General features: G+C 38.8%; 1 protein-coding gene across 1 annotated transcript in view; it reads left to right on the top strand.

The window, feature by feature from the left end:
- Positions 1–24,826, top strand: part of LOC135480091 (uncharacterized) — an 81,989-nt gene that overhangs the window by 18,449 nt on the left and 38,714 nt on the right. The window contains exon 2 of the mRNA XM_064759846.1: positions 4,674–4,881. Coding sequence (XP_064615916.1) covers positions 4,674–4,881 — 208 coding nt within the window. The remainder of the gene's footprint in view (positions 1–4,673; positions 4,882–24,826) is intronic.

The following is a 24,826-nucleotide window of genomic DNA, read 5'->3' as shown; positions in this document are numbered from 1 at the left end:
GTTGACAGCTGGTATATGAATGTCTGTTTTGACTGTGTCTCAGCTGCGAATAATAGTCTGATGACGTAAAGACTTCGCATCCATTGGACTCTGAGCATTCTATAACTGAATTTGGAAGACAAGGATTGGTAAGGTAAAGCCAGAGGGAGTATAAGCAGTTTACTGACTAAAATTCTCACGTTGAACATGAACAGGTGCATATGAAGTGTAACCGAGATACATGTTTTAAATACACGATTTACGTTTAGATTAAATCCACAGGCCTGTAAAATATTCGTTATATGTTTCATTAGGCAAACGTTAACTGCTTTTCTGTAGTACATGAATCCGTCATAACTTCTTACTTCATATACTTTCTTAGTTCTTTGGTGTCCTTTGTTGAACATTGTTTTTGAGATTGGTCTGGTGACTACTGAATTAAGCAGAATTAACAAGGGATCAATTGATATAAATTCTTTTGATTATGTATTTGTCCTATAAACCAACCTCTGAACTGAATTTTTAAAGATGATTTGTCCAAGCCGTGTTCCATGCGATAATCTTTTTAGTTTTGGTCATATAATTTGTCGCCGTTTCTGTCTGAAGTGCACCATTGTACGTAAAACCAATGTAAAGCTTTCAACAGAGCCTTTCTAATGTCCGTCACCCACTTTCAGTTCAGACTTTTGCTTGTCTTGCATTTGACTTTCTACATGTACATATCTAACCTAAAGAACTTAGATGATCTTTGCATGTAATGTTTATTTGCACTTTGCCTCTCACTGAAACTTGAATCCCACAAAGCGCTGTTGATTTAAATGGTCAGGTCATTATGCTAATTTTTTTAAAGTAGATGGATCGTGTCAAAAATACATCTTCAGTGCGCCCCGTTGATCTTGCAAATAGCTGCACAATTCGCCTTCTTGTGACAGAGATACAGGTCCCATGGAACGTCAACGTTCTTCAAAACAGCCAACAAAACACTGCCCTGATACATTGTTCAACACACCTTTGACTCTATACTTTTCTATCTTCTTTGTTTAGGTATGTTTGTACATATGTTCTCGCTGTCAAAGCAACAAGGAAGTCATACCTGTGAGAATTTTGCCTTTGTGATCATGCTGTTCCAATTTAATGTCTCGATGTACCTGGAGCGTTTTAGTACGTTTTACTCGCTTAACCCGTCTGCTGAGTTAAACGACTTTGTGCCAGCACATAAAGTTACTTGTTGCCACCTCGCTTGGTGCTCAGCATGTGGAAGATAGAGCTAAGGCACAGGGCTAGTTGGCCCGGCATCAGCATAATGTAACTGGGTCGGGTGTCATGTCTGGTGTCTTCGGCATGATGCTTCAGTGGCGACAGCACCTTAGTGGCATGGATCGCCCTGTCACCAGAAGGCACAGTATAGGTAAACACATCTAATGACGCGTCGTCGTCAAAGGACGGAAAACTTGTACCTCGCAAAACTCCAAGCATACATGCAAGCATTCATGCATTTTGGACAACTGATTTTCAAGCTTCCGCTGCTTAGATTGATCTCGAGGCTTTAGTGGCAATAAGCAATCGATGCTGCTTTCTCGTTTAGTCTTGCATGAAAACCACTTACCTTCCACCACGTGCAAAGTTCGCCAGTATAATTGCCAACGACCAGTGGTTTACTCCGGCCTCTTTCTTTTTATCCTCTCAGAAAAATGGCCGCGGTAATATAAAAAAAAACATTTTTATGTATATAAAAAGTAAGTAAACACCTAAATATATATTAAATTTACAATACATTTCCTGCCACCATAATGCTGGCCGCAGTCGTATAATTGAAATAGTCTTGAGTGCGACGTACAAAAAGCAATCAAATAGATAAATCAATAAAATATAACACATTTTTGCTCTTTCCTGAGTACATTAACCAATTGTCATTACCAAGCAACATACATACATAAATTTCATCAGGAAAACGTTCAGTTATTGACAATATTTTCTTGCTACTCTCATCGATGTGAATTTCTCGTTGAACAAGAAATACATATCCGCAGTGTTTACACCTATTTCCTATTACATACTCTAATATCTACGATAAAGTTTTACTTTATTTAGGGTGTTGCACGGAGTGTTAGCTTGTTGTGACAATGAATCTCGATATTGTCGGCTTGGAAAGCTCATTCATGGCATACAAGGGGTGTAATATTGTCAGATTTATAGTTGTGACGTACTATGATGCAGTGGTGTTACCTCCGTTTATATTTTACAAAGGTTTAATAATTTATTTATTTATTCATATCATTTGTATATATCCATGTATCCACGTTAAAAATCAGTCACATCTTCGGTATTTGATATCCATGAATCCATGTTAAAAATCTATCATATCTTCGGTATTTGGTATCCACGTACCCATAGGCCCTTGTCGGGTTAAAACAATCTCCAGAACATATATCCAGTCATTGTTACACCCAAAAAATTTAACAGAAAGCCTGAGTGATGCTAATAAATATTCTGTCGTTATACCACAATATTCTGTCGTATTCAATATAACAGTTGAATCCTGTTAGTTTGATAGAATCTTTATGTTGAGTTAATAGAACATGTGTGTTGTATTTAACAGAATAACCTGCTGCAATAACAGAATACATCCTAGCATCACTCAGACAACAGACTTTCTGTTGCAATTAACAGATTCATTTTTTTAGTGTAGTGTATAGCATCACACTGATTGCTAACCGGTGACACAGTTATGTACTTTGTACCTAGAGAAGTCAAGCTTCCAGGCAGTTGTGTCTTTCGGAGGAACGATATAAATAAAAGAAAAATAATTCGCATTTATCAAAGTCATCATTAACCAATGCAGCTGACAATCGATTATAACATTACAGAAGATCACAAATATTTGCCTGCTGCTGTCAGAGCTAACAAATATCATTTACTTCGACTCCCCCACCTCCCGCTCTCCCCATCAAACACATGCAAACACGAAAACTCTAGTCGGTCACACACCGGATATCTGCTCCCTGTACGATTACACATAACGGAAGTGTTTCGTGTGGGTTCCCTACAGTCCAGCTTGTCACAGTTAACAGTAGGGTAGCACTTTTTGTATCAGAAGCCCCTTTCCACCCAGTGGTCCATAGAGAAGCTACCTATATGGCGGATCAGGTGCAGTTTATACTCATGATCAAATATCCGTGTAATGGAGCGAAATGAAACTTTATTTTTGAAAGGTTATTATCGCTTTGCATACACGGTGTGTCTGCTCTAGCACCAACATGCGGGTAGAACAAACTCATGGTTATATATGGAATGGAATATGCTACATGGTTTTTAAAACAGCATTTCCTAACATCCAACTCTAATACCTTTCTGCCGTGAGGTCAAATACTACAAGAGATAAATTAAACTTCATTTATTAAGATTATATTATACTAAAACGTGCAAACAACATCCAGCATGCCTTTGGTTTTTTTGGTTTGATTGTTGTTGTTTTTTTTTTCGTTATTCATGACGTCACCCTAGACAATGAGTTCAAACCGAGCTTGTGCAGTTTGACATGACGAATTCATTTCCTCTTTCACTATCTGTGAAAGAATATGAATTTCCAACATATTCATGTATGGAGCTTGACTGAAGGCAATTTTGGTGGGAAGTATGATTTTACAGACAGGTGAATATAGGCGACTGGCTAAAATAAACAAGATATAGTTGGGGAAACGCCGCTGTTTTCTCTGGGTTCTGTCCGGTTTCTGTTGGGCTCTGTCCGCTGTTTGCTCTGGTTCTTTTCATTTTTAGTCCAGGCTTTGTCCTGTTTTCTATGGGATGTGTCCGGTTTCCTCTGTGTTCTGCCTGGTCTTCTCTGGGTTCGTGTCCGGTTTCCGGTTTTGTCCTATTTTCTCTGTTCTCTGTCCTATTTTCTCTGGGCTCTGTCCGGTATCTCAATCCCACTAACAGCGAAGAAGTGAATTATTTTTAACACAACTTATAGCACGTATCTAATCAATAGGTAAGTAGGCATGGAGTCTAAGGAATCTAATATCATCAGTATAGAATGAACCAAAGATTTTGTCAATTTATTAAGCTTGGAGTTATGAAATCGATTTAAATAAATTAAACAGGGAGGCAGTCGTAGACTAATCTTTAAGGAGCTCACCTTTAAATCGCTTGGTTAGCCAAGAGGTGGGCTCGATCCCAGTTTCGTCCAGGGAATTGTGTACATTACCCTGCTCATATGATTTTCGTGGGGCTTGCAGGTAGTAAGTGCTTGATGGTGACTTCTTACTTTTGCGATCTTGCAAGATGTTCCCGGGGTCAGACTTGGGAGAATTCGGGGATATTCATGGCAACAAAGAATAATCAAAATAAATCAAATCGATATGTTGATAAAGATTAATGCGCTAAAGGTCGCTTATTTTTTTTATCCCCCATTAAACTGACTTTGGAGAAGCTTGAGAATGGCATAAAAGTCAAATAACTCAAGTGAAAGAATTTCAGAGCAGAAACTCCAGTGAATGGTCGGCGGTATACACCAAACACTCCGCTTTCATGCATGCAACCAATCTTAAAAATTAGCCATAGGTAATAAACAATAAATTTAAAAGTATAATTAAAAACTATGTGGCGTTAAACGGTATGCAATCAACTAAATCTGTGAGTGGATTGGTGATTGATTTGATCAAAGAAATAACGAGTCTTGTTAATGTTGTTTGCAGATTTGTCAAGTGATGGAGGATGACGGCGTGCTCTTGAGCTCTACGCGCCATGACAACCTCTCGTCTAACGACGCCTCCAGTGGGGAAGAATACAGCACGGACTCGTCGTGGATATCTCGTGAAGATGACGCCATTTTGGACCAGTATACCCGGGCCTTTAGCATCTTGGATTCTCGGGGAGAGTTTTCCGCTATGCTGTTTGAAGAAGGTAAGACTCCTATAAAAGGTAAAGGTATCGGTAAGCCAAACGCAATGCTCACCTGCGATTGACACGAACTCAAAAGAAAACTGCATGTAGCGGAGAATATTGTCAACAGAGGTGCATGAAAAAGATTTGCTTTGAATGATCAATTCATTCAGTCATGTGTTATATAATGGATGTTTAATTTCGCCATGCTTTTCTTACACCAGTGGACTGTTCCCTGATATATGTTCGCAGAAATTACCGATTATATGCATTAAACTATTGTCACCAGAGGTGCATGAAACGGATTTGTTTCTAACGACTAGTTTATTTACAAGGCATATGACAAATTCCCTGTTACAAAGCAAACGTATGTACCGTGTTGTCAACACAGATACATAAAACTGATTTGTTTCTATTGACCAGTTTATTCACAAGGCATATGACAGATTCCCTCAGTTAAAAAGCAAACATATGTACCGTGTTGTCAACACAGGGGCTAGAAACTGATTTGTTTTTAATGACCAGTTTATTCACAAGGCATATGACAGATTCCCTCAGTTAAAAAGCAAACATATGTACCGTGTTGTCAACACAGGGGCTAGAAACTGATTTGTTTTTAATGACCAGTTTATTCACAAGGCATATGACAGATTCCCTCAGTTAAAAAGCAAACGTATGTACCGTGTTGTCAACACAGGGGCTAGAAACTGATTTGTTTTTAATGACCAGTTTATTCACAAGGCATATGACAGATTCCCTCAGTTAAAAAGCAAACGTATGTACCGTGTTGTCAACACAGGGGCTAGAAACTGATTTGTTTTTAATGACCAGTTTATTCACAAGGCATATGACAGATTCCCTCAGTTACAAAGCAAACGTATGTACCGTGTTGTCAACACAGGGGCTAGAAACTGATTTGTTTTTAATGACCAGTTTATTCACAAGGCATATGACAGATTCCCTCAGTTACAAAGCAAAGGTATGTACCGTGTTGTCAACACAGGGGCTAGAAACTGATTTGTTTTTAATGACCAGTTTATTCACAAGGCATATGACAGATTCCCTCAGTTACAAAGCAAAGGTATGTACCGTGTTGTCAACACAGGGGCTAGAAACTGATTTGTTTTTAATGACCAGTTTATTCACAAGGCATATGACAGATTCCCTCAGTTAAAAAGCAAACATATGTACCGTGTTGTCAACACAGGGGCTAGAAACTGATTTGTTTTTAATGACCAGTTTATTCACAAGGCATATGACAGATTCCCTCAGTTAAAAAGCAAACGTATGTACCGTGTTGTCAACACAGGGGCTAGAAACTGATTTGTTTTTAATGACCAGTTTATTCACAAGGCATATGACAGATTCCCTCAGTTAAAAAGCAAACGTATGTACCGTGTTGTCAACACAGGGGCTAGAAACTGATTTGTTTTTAATGACCAGTTTATTCACAAGGCATATGACAGATTCCCTCAGTTAAAAAGCAAACATATGTACCGTGTTGTCAACACAGGGGCTAGAAACTGATTTGTTTTTAATGACCAGTTTATTCACAAGGCATATGACAGATTCCCTCAGTTAAAAAGCAAACATATGTACCGTGTTGTCAACACAGGGGCTAGAAACTGATTTGTTTTTAATGACCAGTTTATTCACAAGGCATATGACAGATTCCCTCAGTTAAAAAGCAAACGTATGTACCGTGTTGTCAACACAGGGGCTAGAAACTGATTTGTTTTTAATGACCAGTTTATTCACAAGGCATATGACAGATTCCCTCAGTTAAAAAGCAAACGTATGTACCGTGTTGTCAACACAGGGGCTAGAAACTGATTTGTTTTTAATGACCAGTTTATTCACAAGGCATATGACAGATTCCCTCAGTTACAAAGCAAACGTATGTACCGTGTTGTCAACACAGGGGCTAGAAACTGATTTGTTTTTAATGACCAGTTTATTCACAAGGCATATGACAGATTCCCTCAGTTACAAAGCAAAGGTATGTACCGTGTTGTCAACACAGGGGCTAGAAACTGATTTGTTTTTAATGACCAGTTTATTCACAAGGCATATGACAGATTCCCTCAGTTACAAAGCAAAGGTATGTACCGTGTTGTCAACACAGGGGCTAGAAACTGATTTTTTTTTAATGACCAGTTTATTCACAAGGCATATGACAGATTCCCTCAGTTACAAAGCAAAGGTATGTACCGTGTTGTCAACACAGATACATAAAACTGATTTGTTTCTATTGACCAGTTTATTCACAAGGCATATGACAGATTCCCTCAGTTAAAAAGCAAACATATGTACCGTGTTGTCAACACAGGGGCTAGAAACTGATTTGTTTTTAATGACCAGTTTATTCACAAGGCATATGACAGATTCCCTCAGTTAAAAAGCAAACATATGTACCGTGTTGTCAACACAGGGGCTAGAAACTGATTTGTTTTTAATGACCAGTTTATTCACAAGGCATATGACAGATTCCCTCAGTTAAAAAGCAAACGTATGTACCGTGTTGTCAACACAGGGGCTAGAAACTGATTTGTTTTTAATGACCAGTTTATTCACAAGGCATATGACAGATTCCCTCAGTTAAAAAGCAAACGTATGTACCGTGTTGTCAACACAGGGGCTAGAAACTGATTTGTTTTTAATGACCAGTTTATTCACAAGGCATATGACAGATTCCCTCAGTTACAAAGCAAACGTATGTACCGTGTTGTCAACACAGGGGCTAGAAACTGATTTGTTTTTAATGACCAGTTTATTCACAAGGCATATGACAGATTCCCTCAGTTACAAAGCAAAGGTATGTACCGTGTTGTCAACACAGGGGCTAGAAACTGATTTGTTTTTAATGACCAGTTTATTCACAAGGCATATGACAGATTCCCTCAGTTACAAAGCAAAGGTATGTACCGTGTTGTCAACACAGGGGCTAGAAACTGATTTGTTTTTAATGACCAGTTTATTCACAAGGCATATGACAGATTCCCTCAGTTACAAAGCAAAGGTATGTACCGTGTTGTCAACACAGGGGCTAGAAACTGATTTGTTTTTAATGACCAGTTTATTCACAAGGCATATGACAGATTCCCTCAGTTACAAAGCAAAGGTATGTAGGCTACTGTGTTGTCACCAGAGGTGCATGGCACTGATTTAGTTAGTGTTCACAGTGAAATTACACATTATCTTCATGGGCAAAACTTATTTTTAGCAGAAGTTCGTGAAATTGATTATCAAATGGATGTTTAACCCAGTCATGTTATTTCATGCCAATGGCTTCTACTTTGTTATGTGTCCACGGAAAGGACAGTTTCGCGCAAAGTTTCCCAGCACTAAATCATGTGTATTATGTGTCATACGACGGTATAAGCGTTTCACAAGTATCAGTATGAGTTCGAATCTGATTAACGTACTTGTCAAATAAACGATAAAACCGTTAAAAATCGTCTAAAAGATAACACGAGTGCATATTTTGCAACCAATTATAATGACAGATTCACACAATGAATCTTTTTCCAGAACTATTTTAGTCAGGTCGAATGTGCCTTTCGGTTGTAACCGTTATTCATATATCAATATGGATCCACATAATTAAAAGACGATCAATTTATAAGATAAAACCAGTACTCAATTCGCACACCATTGCACCACATTATTTTAACCTCAACGTAATTTGTTTCGTAAACTTAATACAACTCTCCATTATATATCATCTACACCTCGCAAATTTAAAATTCCCTTTAATTTAAAGTTTTACAACAGAGGCGTTTTATTTATGCCAGAGTGTACACACAGTTTTGGGGCAAAATACAAAAGTAAGAAAGACAATCAAAAGATGAAAGTGTATTTCAACCTAACAGATCCCCAGTATCTTTTTTTCCTGTAAAGAAAAGCTCGAGTCAGTTGATATATAAGCTCATATGTGGACAATACCAATCTTATGACTCGTAACACTATATCGGCGCAAGGGAAGGGGGACTTTATCAGATGGCATGTGTCTGGGTTTTAGAAAGACTTTAGACGAGACAGTATTTCCAAGGTCATGCATATACACATTGTTAGAAACCAGGTTTTAAACCCAGCGCATCGAAGCATTACCAGCTTCATTGTGTGGCGCCACATTTAAGTTTCAGCTCTTCTGGTTTGGGTATGGGTATTGTGTACAGGACAGCCAAAGAAGTGTATTGTGCACTCCAATACTCCAGCCTACCCTCCGACCCCCAGTTATTTGCCAACTATAACACTATTGTCGCTGCTCTGTTTTTTTTTTCTGTGTATGCTGTTCGTCTTAATTGTATTCTAGGCCCATCAATAACGAATAAACGCCAGTTACTTTTATCACCCTACTGCTGCTTGACTGCCTACGTGTACATGAGATTGTAATGGAGTCAAAAATACGTTTTCGTTATCCTGAAGTGATATAAATCGACAGTTATAGGCTATGGACACCGTAACATGTTGCCAAGTTAAAGTAGCGAACCAATTTGTATTTATCTCTGCGACGAGCCTTGTTTTGTGCAAATGCTTTATTCAAGCTACATTCTTTAAAAATTTGGCTTTTTCTAGTTTCGAACGATGAGTGTGAACTCGCCTTCAGCACAATAAAAGTGGAGATCCTCCCTGAAAACCCTCGTTTCGAAGAAAACACAAAATTAAAAGCGCAAAAAAAAAAAAAAAATTCCTCAAGCCAGTTTTAAGGGTGGTGAGCAAATTGCGTTGCCATTCTCTGTTTGTTTGTGGTGTTTTCGCTAATATTAACTGCTAATAACGCTAATATTAACTGCTAATATTAACCGGCTTGTATGGCCACTTATAAAGTGGCCATACAAGCAGTATGTGGACACACGCTATAGGGTGAGTCAAATAACGTTATAAAGTGGCCATACAAGCAGTATGTGGACACACGCTATAGGGTGAGTCAAATAACGTTATAAAGTGGCCATACAAGCCGCATGTGCACACACGCTACAGGGTGCGTCAAATAACGTTATAAAGTGGCCATACAAGCCGTATGTGCACACACACACTATAGAGTGAGTCAAATAACGTTATAAAGTGGCCATACAAGCAGTATGTGGACACACGCTATATGGTGAGTCAAATAACGTTATAAAGTGGCCATACAAGCAGTATGTGCACACACACTATAGGGTGAGTCAAATAACGTTATAAAGTGGCCATACAAGCAGTATGTGCACACACACTCTAGGGTGAGTCAAATAACGTTATAAAGTGGCCATACAAGCAGTATGTGGACACACGCTATATGTTGAGTCAAATCACAACAGTCATAAGGTACAACATCAAGTTTTATTCCGACCGATGTGTTTTGTATTACATGTGTTTAAATAAATTGTGCAGTTTTCAGTTCAATACGACAATTAAAAGCGCTTAAAAATTGGCTATATTTTATTCTGATCAATGTGTTTTCTATTGCATGTGCTTAAATATAAACCATTTTGCAAAACATGTGCAGTCTCTAGTTGTACGGCACAATTATAAGCCCTTTAAAATTGGTTACATTTAGCTCTCTATTATTCTATATATTAATTTAACTGCAGCTATTAGCATCAATATCTTTAACTAGACGACAGTTTATAAATAAAAGACATGCAATGGAAAAAAATATATACGGACAGGCGTCACTCCTGATTTAATTGATCAGCTTTACAGCTTTAATCAGAAATTAGATAAGTTTGAATGCAAATTTCAAAATATATCCCAACCAGATTCACGTGGATATCATGTTGAAGCCTGCACGGTATTGGTATGTACTAACGATTTCAATGACAATTCAATGAAACGAATTTTTCCGACTTGAACACTATCTTTGCTGCGCTAGTTTTACTCTCCTGCTTGGTTTATTGCATTGTTTTCGTGTTAGGGGTTTATTAAATATTATTACAAATAAAAACATTGCGTAATTCTAAATCAGTGACGTTAATAAAATACAGTTGTGATCAATGCCTTGTTTTATCTGGTTATGCCTTAAACGATACACGAAACGCTTGTTTTTGTTTCGTAAAACAGAGTATACGATATGTTCTAACATATAGAATTACAAAAAGGCTTCTCCGCTTTCCCCCCTGGAACGTAGAAATGATTTTTAAGTACAATTCTTTTGGCGGAGAGAGCGCACATTTGAGGCCCAGTTGTGGTCCCGCGTTCCCAGTATGTTCTTTGATGAATATATTTCGGAATATTTCCGACCATTGACGGATAAAATAGGGAATTATTGAGAAATATAATAATAGTATATGCCTCAAAAATGAAACAATTTTGGCATATCTTTCTGCATTCATTTTCCTTCTAGCCATACTCCTCGTTTCATTGTGCCTTTTCGTGCATCCATTAATCCTCTGCGTTGAGGCGTGTATAAGTTGCTATTTTTTAAGTATTTAAGTGAACCGTTAGAACAAAACCCAACATGACGTAAACTGACACGTGGGTTGAGTTCTCCAGTTACATGTGTCCATTTCCCAACTGTCACACTATCGTCGTGGCTGCTCTGGTTTTACTTTGTTTTAGTCTTCTATATGTGTTTTTTGTTAATTTAATTTTGTTAACTACATACGTGTATTTAGAGGTTCTCTCTATTCGGTTTTAAAGATTGTGCAAGTTAAATAAGACAATGACACCTGAGTAATATAATTATACTACCGGTATTTTATTGATTTCGTCTGCAACGATTTTACCGATACCAACTCTGGTCCAGAATTATCAAACTAAAAACTGTGCAATATTTTAAACTATCAGCAAACTTTTTGTTTTCAAAAGAATGTGCAAAAGCTTTGCAGTCCACATTTAACAAATGACATCAAAGTGAAGGGCATACAGTGGCCCACACAAAGACGGGGTCATGTAAATTTCAAGTTACCAATATACTCACGATTTGTAAACACATGCATGTTGGGGATTTTATTTCACAAGACCTTATTTTTTTCACTTCCTTGTTCGCAAAGAATATACCAAATCATGCCCAAACAAGTCGCTGAATTTGTTCGCCGGTGTCACGACTATCTGTTTCAAGTGGTGGCGAATTGTTGATGAAGTTATGTCCCCTGAATTTACCCTCTTTAGACCTGCCTCGTTTCTACCGTAAGTTGATATTCATTTATTGGAGGTCAATAATTAATATAAAAATTCAGTGGAAAAATTGTTACTTATTAAACAAGATAGCAACATCTAGGAAAAAGTTATTTATTTATTTATTTATTGAATTGGTGTTTTACCGCCGTACTCAAGAATATTTCCCCAGCATTATGGTGGGAGGAAAACGGGCAGAGCCCGGGGGAAACCCACGACCATCTGGTGGTTGCTGACAGTTCTTCCCACGTACGACCGAAGGGAAGCCAGCATGAGCTGGACTTAAAATCACAGCGATCACACTGGTAGGAGGCTCCTGGGTCATTGCTCCGCGCTTGCGTACAAACCCTCTCAGACACTGAGGCCTCCCCTCCCCCATTTATGAAAAAACGTGACGAGCAGCTACGAATACTCCGTCATATTCGTCTTAGTTTAAGATGCAAGTCAGAATAATTACACCATAACCGACCCTGAAGAATGAGCGAAACTTAAACCTAAGAATTATGGTCTGAAAAATACTCTTTTGAAAGTGACTTGTACGTCATTTTTTAAAAATCGATGAAATCGGTACTGTGACACGGGGATTGGGGAGGAGGGGGGGGTGAGAGGGGGTTGGTTTCCTTAACCACGTCATTGGCTACTAACCCAGTTGAGGTGAGTCAGGTTTCTAGTCTTCACTAGTGTCAGACGGCCCAGAGTGCGCTTGAATTTACGGTCCCTCTTTAATGTGCGCTTCCAAACATTCGTGTACCTGCCCTCAACCCATGTGGATGTTACTGGTTAATAATGGCAAGGTCACTTCCCAAAAACCATGTTCAATACAAGTCACTAAAGAACTAAGAATTTATATAAAGTGCAAAATACAGGACGGAATCACGCAAAGCGAAGACTCCATCAGCTGTCAATGCTCATGTAAAGACACAAAATATGTGCTAGGCGATTGAATAAAATCACTGTTCAAATCGTGTACCGTGCTAGTATATAAATAGTTGATAATAAAATACGTATCTCAACTGCGCTTCGATTCCAGCTGTTCATTTATCCCAGGGTATATAAGGATAGACACATTAATGTTTTGATCACATTCTGTAATTGATGAGTGAGATTAATTAAACTTATTTGTAAGTGATTTAGTTTTACGGCCTTGAACTGTTTTTTAGCCTTGACTGAAGTTACACGAACACTTATTGGACAACTAAATAAGAAAACATGTGGTGAAAATGTACGTGTTTATTTTAATATACGTGTATTACGATATTTAAAATGGGCATGTGAAACGGCAGCGGTGTATGGGTATCATAGGGTGATCTCCCTTTGGACAGGCACAGAATGACAATCGACCCAAGCCATGGTGTTGTAAGAATGAATAGTTATGGAGCAATTAAACATAGTTACCCTATAAATGAAGTAACATTTTCTTTCTTTTTTTCTTTTGTGTATCATTTAGCAGTTATTCAAACAATGAATGAAAACCTCCTGTGTAAGTATGGAGAGTAAAACCAGATCAGCGACCACAGCCGTGTCAGTGTGATATTTAGCTAATGGTCAAACCCAACCGATGAAAAACGCCCTCTTTCCCGATAACCTCAGGATCTTATTCTATTTGTTCATGTAAATGCTTAATTAGTAGCAAATTACACGCCCCCTAGCCACATGCCTTAAGTAAAAACGTCACTCTCACTGGTCTACTGCGGTTCAAAATGTGGTGTATTTATCATACTTAACATACAATATAATTAAAAACGTAAAGCATAGAGCGTAAAACCAGAGCAGTGATGACAGCTAGTGTGATAGAAGTACAGCATAGAGAGTAAAACCAGAGCAGTGACGACAGTGTAATAGACGTACAGTGTAAAGAGTAAAACCAGAGCCTCGACGACAATGTGATAGACGTACAGCATAGAGAGTAGCAGCAACAACAGTGTGATAGACGTACAGTATAGAGAGTAAAACCAGGGCAGCGACGACAGTGTGATAGCTGGCAAACGGTCACACGTAGCTGGCGAAATACGGCCTGTTGTCAATTTATCTAAGTTAGAGATTTATTCAAGCTGTACTTTCAATAACATCAGCCCTTTTTGACTGAAGTCAAAATCTCTTCCCAAAGAATTTACCAAATTGTTCCCAAACGAGTCATTGAATTTGTTCGTCGGTGTCACGACCGCGTCCTGTTTCAAACTGTAGCGAATTGTTAATGAGAGTTATGTCCCCTGAATTTACCCTCTTTAGATCTGCCTTATTTCTACCTTCAGTTGATATTACTTAACCATCACAAAATTATTGGAGGTCAATAATTAATATAAAAATTCAGTGGAAAAATTGTTATTGATTAAACAAGATAGCAACATTTATGAAAATTTATTTATTTATTTAATTGGTGTTTTACGCCATACTCAGGAAATCAAAGAAATCAGGTCTTCGACCATCAGGTTACTGACAGTCTTTCCCACGTACGACCGAAGGGAAACCCAGCATGAGCTAGAGTTGAACTCACAGCGATCGCTGGTGAGAGGCTCATGTGTCATTGCGTCGCGCTGGCGTGCAAACCCCCTCAGTCACGGAGGCCCTCCGTGAAAACGCCATTTGTATGAATCTGGTCATATTTATTCGTGTATGAAATCGGTACCGGTGAGGGAGGGGAAGTGGGGGGAGGGGGGGGGAGGGTGTCTTAACCACGTCATTGGCTACTAACCCAGCTGAAGTGAGTCAGTTTTCTAGTCTTCACTAGTGTCAGACGGCCCAGAGTGCGCTTGAACTTCCGTTCCCCTTTTAATGTATGCGTCGAAACATTCGTGTACCTGCCCTCAACCCATGTGGATGTTACTGGTTAATAATGGCAAGGCCACTTCCCAAAAACCATGTTCAATACAAGTCACTAAAGAACTAAGAATTTATATAAAGTGCAAAATACAGGACGGAATCACGCAAAGCGAAGACTCCATCAGCTGTCAATGCTCATGTAAAGACACAAAATATGTGCTAGGCGATTGAATAAAATCACTGTTCAAATCGTGTACCGTGCTAGTATACAAATAGTCGATAATAAAATTCGATTCCAACTGTTCCTTTATCCCAGGGTATATAAGGATAGACACATTAATGTTTTGATCACATACTGTAATTGATGAGTGAAACTAATTAAACTTATTTGTATGTAATTTAGTGTCACGGCCTCGAACTCATGAACTTTTCGTAGCCTTGACTGAAGTTAGCTGAAAGCTTCTTGGGCAACAAAAGAAGAAAACATGTGGTGAAAATGTACGTGTTTATTTCAATATACGTGTGTTACGGTATTTAAAATCGGCATGTGAAACTACAGCGGTGTATGGGTATCATAGAGTAATCTCCCTTTGGACAGGCAGAGCAATTAAACATAGTTACCCTATAAATGAAGTAACATTACATTGTCTTTCTTTTTTTCTTTCGTGTCTCATTTAACAATTATTGAAACAATGAATGAAAACCTTCCGTTAGTAAGGACTACAGTATGGAGAGTAAAACCAGAGCAGCGACCACAGCCATGTCAGTGTGATATTTAGCTAATGGTCAAACCCAACCGATGAAAAACGCCCTCTTTCCCGATAACCTCAGGATCTTATTCTATTTGTTCATGTAAATGCTTAATTAGTAGCAAATTACACGCCCCCTAGCCACATGCCTTAAGTAAAAACGTCACTCTCACTGGTCTACAGCGGTTCAAAATGTGGTGTATTTATCATACTTAACATACAATATAATTAAAAACGTAAAGCATAGAGCGTAAAACCAGAGCAGTGATGACAGCTAGTGTGATAGAAGTACAGCATAGAGAGTAAAACCAGAGCAGTGACGACAGTGTGACAGACGTACAGCATAGAGAGTAAAACCAGATCAGCGACGACAGTGTGACAGACGTACAGCATAGAGAGTAAGGCCAGAGCAGTGGTGACAGTGTGATAGACGTATAGCATAGAGAGTAAGACCAGAGCAGCCAAGACAGTGTGATAGCTGGCAAATGGCCACACGTAACTGGTGAATTACGGCCTGTTATCAATTTACCTCAGTCAGAGATTTATCCAAGTTATACTTTCAATAAAATCAGAGGAATTTGATGGAACCAGTGAATTTAAGCCCAGCATTTTAACTGGGTCGAACTAAAATGTAACATTGACAGCCAAACCAGAGTCCCAGCTTGGACTCAGACGCCCGTTCTGTTTCCTACATTTTCTTCGTTTTCTTAATTGACAATTTATGAACATTGAATTCAATGTAGGCTTACATACTTCTTCATGAATTAGTCTATTCGTTTGGTGATAAGCCCTACTACAAATCGAGCAATAAGCCTATATTCCCTCAAAATATTTTCTCTTCACATATTGTCCCATTTCATCTACATTTCTGCGTCATAAATTATTGGCTCAAAAACTAGTGTGTCAATGCTCCATCCTGCACCTTCACTTTAAAGTGTAAATTTATAAAATAAAAAAAATACAAATTATATAAGTTGTATAGTGAGTACTCTTGTTGACAAACATGGCTGCGGCGTTCAGGATATCTGGCGATCTCTTCTCATAGTTGTGTTTTATTAATGTTTATTTTTTAATCAACATGATGCTTTTAGGAACAGTTACAATCAAAAGGCGATTTAGATACCTATCTTTATTTTTTTCGACATGGAATTTAGTCATCGACTGTCAGTTTGAGATATGACTTGGATGTCATAGAATGTCAGTTGATTGACCTGTATCGCTGAAAACTGTAGTGTACTGGTACTTCTGTCTTACAAGTTACCAGTTTTATTTATTATGTACGTTTATAGGCCTGTATTGTTTCTAACATATTCCACTCACACCAGGGACCGATTCCACAAAACCCTTTTTGACTTAAGGCAAAATTTAAAAACATACTTTTTGGTACTGAAAGTTGAAATTTGGACATATTTTTCTTAAGAAGACATTGGTGAAGGTGATGAAAAAAGTTTAATTTCTGAAGTCGATACGTAAGTTTTAGAATCGTCTTTCAATTTTGACTTAAATCTCAAATGGCTTTGTGGAATCAACCCTGGTGTTTTACGTTCTTTTGTATTTGGGTCTCAATTTAGAATGACCCTTTACGGTTTATAAGTGGAATATACGGATGTTGTACTTGACTCTTACACTACGGACTGTGTCCTGTTGGTTAGCCTAAAACTAACCTAGCCTGTAGCCCTGCAAACATGCATGTCACTGAACAATATTTTCGGCGGGAAGGGGGGGGGGGGGGGGCGAATTATCTCCCTTTATGTATCTGGCTACAAGTTTACAGCTACGGTACACACAACGCTAAGCTAATACCAACACTAAGCATTGATTGTAATTCAATGTTTTACAGGTTCATGATAAATTGCATTACTCTTTTATCACTATCAGATCAGTCTCTATCAATCAAATGTATTTGTTGCTTTATACGGCTTGATCCTTCAGACTTATCAAACCACTCCAGGGACAAGGTACGAGCCGCGTTTTTTGTATATCTATGAGGTTCTTGGAGACATAACAATGAAGGCTCGAACGGATTATGTTTATGCCATTAGGTGGTAACTTTGAAGATTTTTGGAAGAATAATTGTAGATAATTTGAATTATATTTGAAGATAATTGTAAGATTCCACACATTTTCAGTTTCATTTGGTTCCTACTAACTGACCTTCCAGGTCTTCAATATAAACGGCTACACTGTAGAGGGCAGAACAGCGTGGTCTGACGTACATGTAGATGGTTGAAACCACGTAAACAGCTGAATGAATCGTTGTTGCTGAGGATTTGTTTTGATGGTGGCTCTTTTTTAACGAATGAATTGAAATTGTTTAGTGAGAAACACTAACTCCGTATGATGACAGATATTATACGTCGTTCCAAAGTCTCTCTATATGGTGTTCAATCTTGTCCACAAGTACAGTAGTGGAATGACGTAGTATAGAATAAGGCTCTTTTCACAGTCTCGGGTCACCTTCGTGCATAGCTTCGCCGGTTGACTTAACAGAAAGCTTTTTTTTTTAAATAATCAGGGCCGGGTTGCTGTAGAGCTGTTACTATAGTGTGCTTCTGAATTTCTACTATCACATGATGCCGCTGGGGTATCAACGGACCCCACTGAAGTGAGATATAGGCGTACGTGGATAGGAACATATCCGCGTCATGACTCACATCGCAGCAATCGACCTTGGACGACACCATTTCAAAACAGGGGGTAATTACACATCTGCTCAGACCTTTGCCTTAAGAGTGAAATTGGTCTCTTCCAATTCACGCGCAACAGTGGACAGTGCACAAGTCTAAAAGACAGTGAAAAGCGGTTGTTTGAACGTGGTACGTTTGTTAACTTTTCGTGTCTAAAAATGTGCTCAAGTTTAAAGTGCTTACAGTAGAAGAGAAATGGTGTGTGTATGTATGCATGCATGTGTGCTTAACGTCGTACTTAACAACTTGTCAGTCCAAGAGTCCATGCCGTCAAAGTGCTGCCGCCACTGAAGTATCACCAAACATGACACCCATGCACCCAGTCACATTTTACCGACACTGGGACAACCTGTCATTTTTCTTGTTCTAACCTCTCAGTGCTGTGCGCTAATCGAGGCAGCAGCAAGTACCATTTTTAAAGTTTTGGGATGACCCAACCCGAGTTTGATCCCGGGGTATCCTGTCTCCGAGAAGAACGCTCCAAACATTAGGCCACCGAAGCGGAATAGAAATAATGATCTTTTAATCTAGTTTTTTTTTGTGTTCATTTTACTACAGTAAATTGGAAAGAGTTTAAATTTTAGAATTCCTTGCTGTAAAAATTAAACTCTTCCACATTTATTGAACTAAACTGAACAGAAAACACTAGATAAGACATCATTATTTTTTGATTGATTTTATAAGCGGAAGTATTTCCTTATACTGCGGCGGCCAGGTTTATGCCTGAAGGAAGCTAGAATGCTTGAAGCATCGCTCTTCGCTAGGTACCTGACAAACCTCTTGACTTAAACCACCACTGGAACTTCTGACTCCAGTAGTCCTGGACGAATTGGCTGTGGCAAAACCATCGCATTAGACGAATGCCCCGCTATATAAACATGGATTATGGCACACAATATAGTGATTAAATATGATAGCAATATACCATTTCTAGTAAATTCACACAAGAGGTGTCTAATAAATTGCAACTGACCAAACTGCATATTTCTTTACCTAATTCTTTTTTTTAAGCCATGGTGCTAGGGAGTGTCGAACTTGCTAATCGTTGAATCTTAACATGGACGGCAACTATAAAAACCCAAAACGATGCAATCTTACAACAAGACGTAGGTCATCTGTTATGTGTGACTTTTGCTAAGTATCACACTGCCGTCTCTGCTCTGTGATATGAATATCCAATAGTTACGGACAAATCGCATGGACGGACAAAACCTTTATCAGTTTACATGGCCCATTTATGTGATGTCACCCTACACCGTGCAAGCTCAGGGCAACAGTTTTTTGCCGGATTAAGCCTCTTTGCGGAAGCCGTTTAAAACGCGTTCAACACAACCCGTAAACAAGACTGAGGATGCAGTTCGGTAAAATAACTGCAGAATACAACTTGTTCTAAATAAGGATAGGCCGCTCCCATTTGTTTCGAAGTACTAAATACGACGAAGTCAGAGTTACGAACTATTTGAGTGTAATATAGTGTTCTACTGTTGGTAGGGTTAATGGTTATAGGCTGCAGCAGAGTTTTATTTGTGGAGAATCTGCAATTAGGTTGACAACAAGGAAGTGATACGCATTACCACGAAGTCCTTAAAACAGCCTGAAACCACCCTCTATAATTACACTATACAAGCACACATCTAAGATTAGACAGAAATATGATGCCTTTGTGTACACATTATATTTCCACACACTGCACTTTTTAGCTCACGATCTGAAAAAATAATCTGTGAACTGTCTGAGGTAAACGGTATGTAAGTACGTGCTTGTAATAAAAGTTTATAAATAGGAGGTTATTCGTCTAGACAGTCATATTCGGCTATTTCTTGGAATAAAAAGAGAGTATACGTGCTATTTTTTTCTTCTATGCTTATCTGTAGTTACTGTGACTTGGCAGAAAGGTACTGATTGATATATGAGCAAAACTTTACGACATCTGCTTATGCAAGAGGCCTAGTGTGTAGCAATTTCATGCCACAGAACTGCACAGTCACTAACCACGCGGCACAATGCATGACCGCGTGGAACACTTCATGGAAATTACGAATTGCACAGCCAATGGTACAGTGCACGAAACTTGTGGTACTGTGCGGTCAATGGCTGCATGGGATAGTGCATACAACGTACGGTGCTGCACTGTGATTGACCGCATGGCACAGTGCGTGAAACTTATGGTACTGGATAGTCATTAGTCCCGTGGCACAAGGCATGATACCTACCGTAGTGCACAGTCAGTCTCCACGTGATACACTGAGTGCATGAAACTTGTGGTACCTATGTTACTATTCAGTCAATGGCCGCGTGGCACAGTGCGTAAAAGTCACGGTACTGTGCAGGCAATGGCCGCATAGCACAGTACATAAAATGGTACTGCACAGTCAAGGGCTGAGTGACACAGTGCACGAAACTTACGGCACTGTACAGCCAACCGTCGGGTGGCAGGGTACTGCAGAGCTAATAGTCACATGACACACTGAGTGTATGATATTTAGAGTGCTTGGGGTTTAACGTCCAGTGTATGATATTTACGGTGCAGCACTGCCAACGGCCGTGTTGCAGAGGGAATGAAACTTACGGTACTGTACAGTTTGTGGCTGAATGGCAGTGGGCATAAAGCTTAATCTCCATATTTTTAATCTTCATATAATTTTTGAAATATATTTCTTTATATTTTTGAACTCACGACTTAGGTCTCAATTACCACAGCTTTACCAAATCGTCTTGAGATATTTACCCCACTATCAGAAAATATCAAAATTAATGTAGTGAGAAGTTCGCCATCGAAATATATTCGTGTACCTTTTCATCTTAACCAGGTAAAAAAGAAGACAAGGTACAAAAAGCGTTTGAGAGTCTCAAGTATAGCACAGCTCGTATTCGAATTCGGTTCTGTGTCGTTTTGTGAGCTCGGAGACCGACTGTTTCTGTAAAGAATTAAGTTTCCTATACGAAGTATTTGCTTTTTCAAACGTAGTAGATGTTACTACAAAAGGAATTTCCAATTGTTGGGTGACTTTTTGTACAACTTCACGATGTTAAAAGAACGGTGCGTGAAGAATATTACGAACAGAATATTATGTACGAAAGGGCGTCATATTTCTACATGTACCTAGTTTTTATTCAGCTGTTTTAGTCCAAAATAGAACCGGCACCCTCAGGTCTCCTTGCAGTGTACCGGTTTTAATGCTGAAATATATAGCCTGTATGGGTCGTGATAGACGGTCAGGTGACATTAAGCGGCCATTGGCGCTCCTCCGGTCGTTTCTGCAAGTTAACATTGTTGCAAGGTCACTTGTCGTGCATATCTGTATGTCACGTGGGAGAGTTTGTCATTGACTTGCCAAAGTTCGTTAGTTCACTCTAGACACTTGGCTATATTTATCTGGCCCCGGGATCACATAGCGATCTTAGACTTAAAATTTTAATCATTAAATTTTTTGTGTTCCTTTCTGTTATTTTACTGAACTTTGCTGTACAATAATTTACCCAGAATGTAGGTTGTTAATCTATACTTTGGCTTTGCCACATCAGAAATAACAATTTTAAAGTAACTTGAAACTTTGTTTTAAGTCTAAGATCGCTTCATGATCCCGGGGCCTGGGGCCGGTTTCATGAAGCTTACTTAGCCAAGTACATGTATGTCCTTGACTACCCTGACACCGTATGTTGTAGAGATATGAAGTGCACTTAGCTCAAAACTACTTAACACTAAGTATGCTTCATGAAAGCAACCCCAGACCCCCCACCTTTTAAGTGAAAATTTTTTCGTATTGTGTTTAACAACAGCATGGTAAATCACACAAGTGACGCCTGACCAAACTAGAATATGCGGACACCGGACCTAGTGGTAGTTGGTCTATATTCATATATACCGAGACTCTAGTGAGAAAACACAAAAAGACTTGCATCGCCCAGGTCTGTGTAAGTGTACGCGTCACATGCTCAAGACTCGGTTATCACAGTGCGATCTCACATCATTGGTGAAACACATTTACCACATAATAACACTATAGGGTGAATCATCATCACACTGCGGCCACGTGGGAAAATTGCAGTCATGTGGCAAATTAGCTCGATGAGGTTTTTGAAAACAATAATAAATATTTGACATATGACCGCCAGAAGGAAGTTTGATAAATGAGTACATATTTGTTAAAAATATTGAAAACATGTCTGTCGCGCTACATGCATTACTCTAGCGCTCACATAAAGAAAACAAAAACCTATTATGTAGAGTACACATCTTCCATAATTGCTATAAATGTGTTTTGCTTCCGTGGACCTATTAAACATAATTTTCCCGTACACTATTACAAGTGTTCCTCTCCCCTCAAACCTGACAGCCATCAAAAGCGTAAACAATTCTTGAGCGTCTTATAAGCCAAATCAAAACTAATTGGAAGTGCTGATGCTGTAAAAAATGTAAAAATTTTAATGTTTTATATATATATATATATATATATATATATATATATATATATATATATATATATATATATATATATATATATATATCTTGTGTTGCACATTTCCTCTTGTGATCTTATTTTAATAAATGGAGATGGATTAAGTCTAACTACTATGTATTGAGGTGTACGTCAGGGATATATCTTGGGTCCCACACTTCCTCTTGTAACTAATGGAGGTGTGATTATGAGGGGTTGAGGTGTACGTCAGGGATATATTTTAGGTAACACATTTCCTTTTATCAGGTGTAACTGTAAGGTGTTGAGGGACAGCACATTTTTTGTTATCTGCACATTCGTCGACAGAAGTTACTGCTTGGGAATGAGGTGCACGTCAGATGTATACTTTGGCTCTAACATTTCTCAATATTACCTTTTAACATTATTATTCTCACGTAATTGTGAAGTTAGACTTTCTCGGGTTCAGTATAGTGAAAGACTTACTGCATAGAGTGTAAAACCAGAGCAACGACGACAGTGTGATGGACGTACAACATAGAGCGTGAAACCAGAGCAGCGACGTCACTGTGATAGACGTACAGTACAGAGAGTAATACCAGAGCAGCGACGACAGTGCGATAGACGTACAGCATAGAGAGTAAGACCAAAGCAGCGACGACAGTGTGACAGACGTACAGCATAGTGAGTAAGACAAGAGCAGCGACAACAGTGTGATAGACGTACAGCATAGAGCGTGAAGCCAGAGCAGCGACGGCAGTATGATAATTGTGTACATGTATTGCATGTGTTTTACCGGTATACTACACATACCGGTATAGTAATATGAAAGACCTACAGCGCAGAGAGTAAAACCAGAGCTGTGACCATAGTGTGACAGACGTACAGCATGGAGCGTAAAACCAGAACAGCGACGACACAATGTGACAACTGGCAAATGGTTACACGTAGCCGGTGAAAAAATGGCCCCTTATCAATTTACTGCAGTTAGGGCGTTCTTCTAAATGTTTATGTAAATGCTTGAGTAGTAGCAAATTACATGCCCTCAAGCACCATGGCTTGGACAGAAATGGGTAACCAAAATGCAGTGATATTAATTGCAATTTATTAGGCGTCACTGGTCTATATTAAATGTGAGGACAATACAAAGTTTTGACAAGAGGTTATGTTTGACTATTTGTCAACTGTTATACTGTCTTCGCTGCTCTGCTTTTACTTTCTATGTTGTATTTTTTTTAAAAATCAAATTGTTAAAAAATAAAATAAGAAAATTCTCTAAGATTCTTAGGTTAATAACTTAATGAATTTGATTCACTAAGATACTCATATTGCCGGATTCTACATGAAATGCATATTTAATGTTTTGAGCCCTTCGGTCCTGTCACATGTGTAGACTTCAGTTCTGCATTTCAAACTAAAACATGAGTTTCGACCTTTATATTTAGAATTTTAGTGATGATGTGATTTGATATATATTGTCTTTAACTTATCCTACTCACTCAACCGGAAAAAGCGAAACGGGCGAATGAACATTACATAAAATTAGGAATATATTGAATCAAGTCATACTTATTAATATGAGCGTTTGTTCCGTCTAGAAATATCCACACATGTATGATGTTAGACTGTGTATACGTTTTCAGCCAGAAGCTAGACTGCACTTGCCTAACCCCTTAATGCGGTTAGGTATGCTGAATGATGTTTCGTCTGTATATCTATTTCCCTTAAGGCAATGCAGTGTAGTTAAGCCAACCGAATTCCCGCTGCAACGCGCCTTGCGATTGGATACAGCGCGGAACATGTCCTCGTGTCTCCGCTTAGGCATTCACTTCACTGAGTCGTCAACAAGGAAGTAAAACAGAATAAATTTCCATAGTCTACACAGTGTTAAATCTCCACGCTCAGGTGGGACCTTTTGTGTAAGTAGATGTTTTTGGTTCTCTTTACCTGAGAGGGTGAATATTTGCGAGTATGCTATAATAGGACTCTGCAGCTGCATCTCAAACCATCAGATACATACGCGGTAAGTCCTAACCCTATTACCGCAATGCTCGTATCTACTGCATCCTTTCTTTCTTTATTTCATATATTTGATTGGTGTTTTACGCCGTACACAAAAACATTTCACTTATACGATGGTCACCAGCATTATGGTGGGAGGAAACAGGGCAAAGCAAAGGGGAAACCCACGACCATCCGCAGGTTGCTGGCAGACCTTCCCACGTACAATTTTACTTGCATGCTGAACAATGAT

Source organism: Liolophura sinensis, chromosome 13 (genome assembly GCF_032854445.1).
Source record: "Liolophura sinensis isolate JHLJ2023 chromosome 13, CUHK_Ljap_v2, whole genome shotgun sequence".
In the NCBI taxonomy this organism is placed as follows: Eukaryota; Metazoa; Mollusca; class Polyplacophora; order Chitonida; family Chitonidae; genus Liolophura; species Liolophura sinensis.
This window is presented reverse-complemented; position numbering and strand designations above follow the sequence as displayed.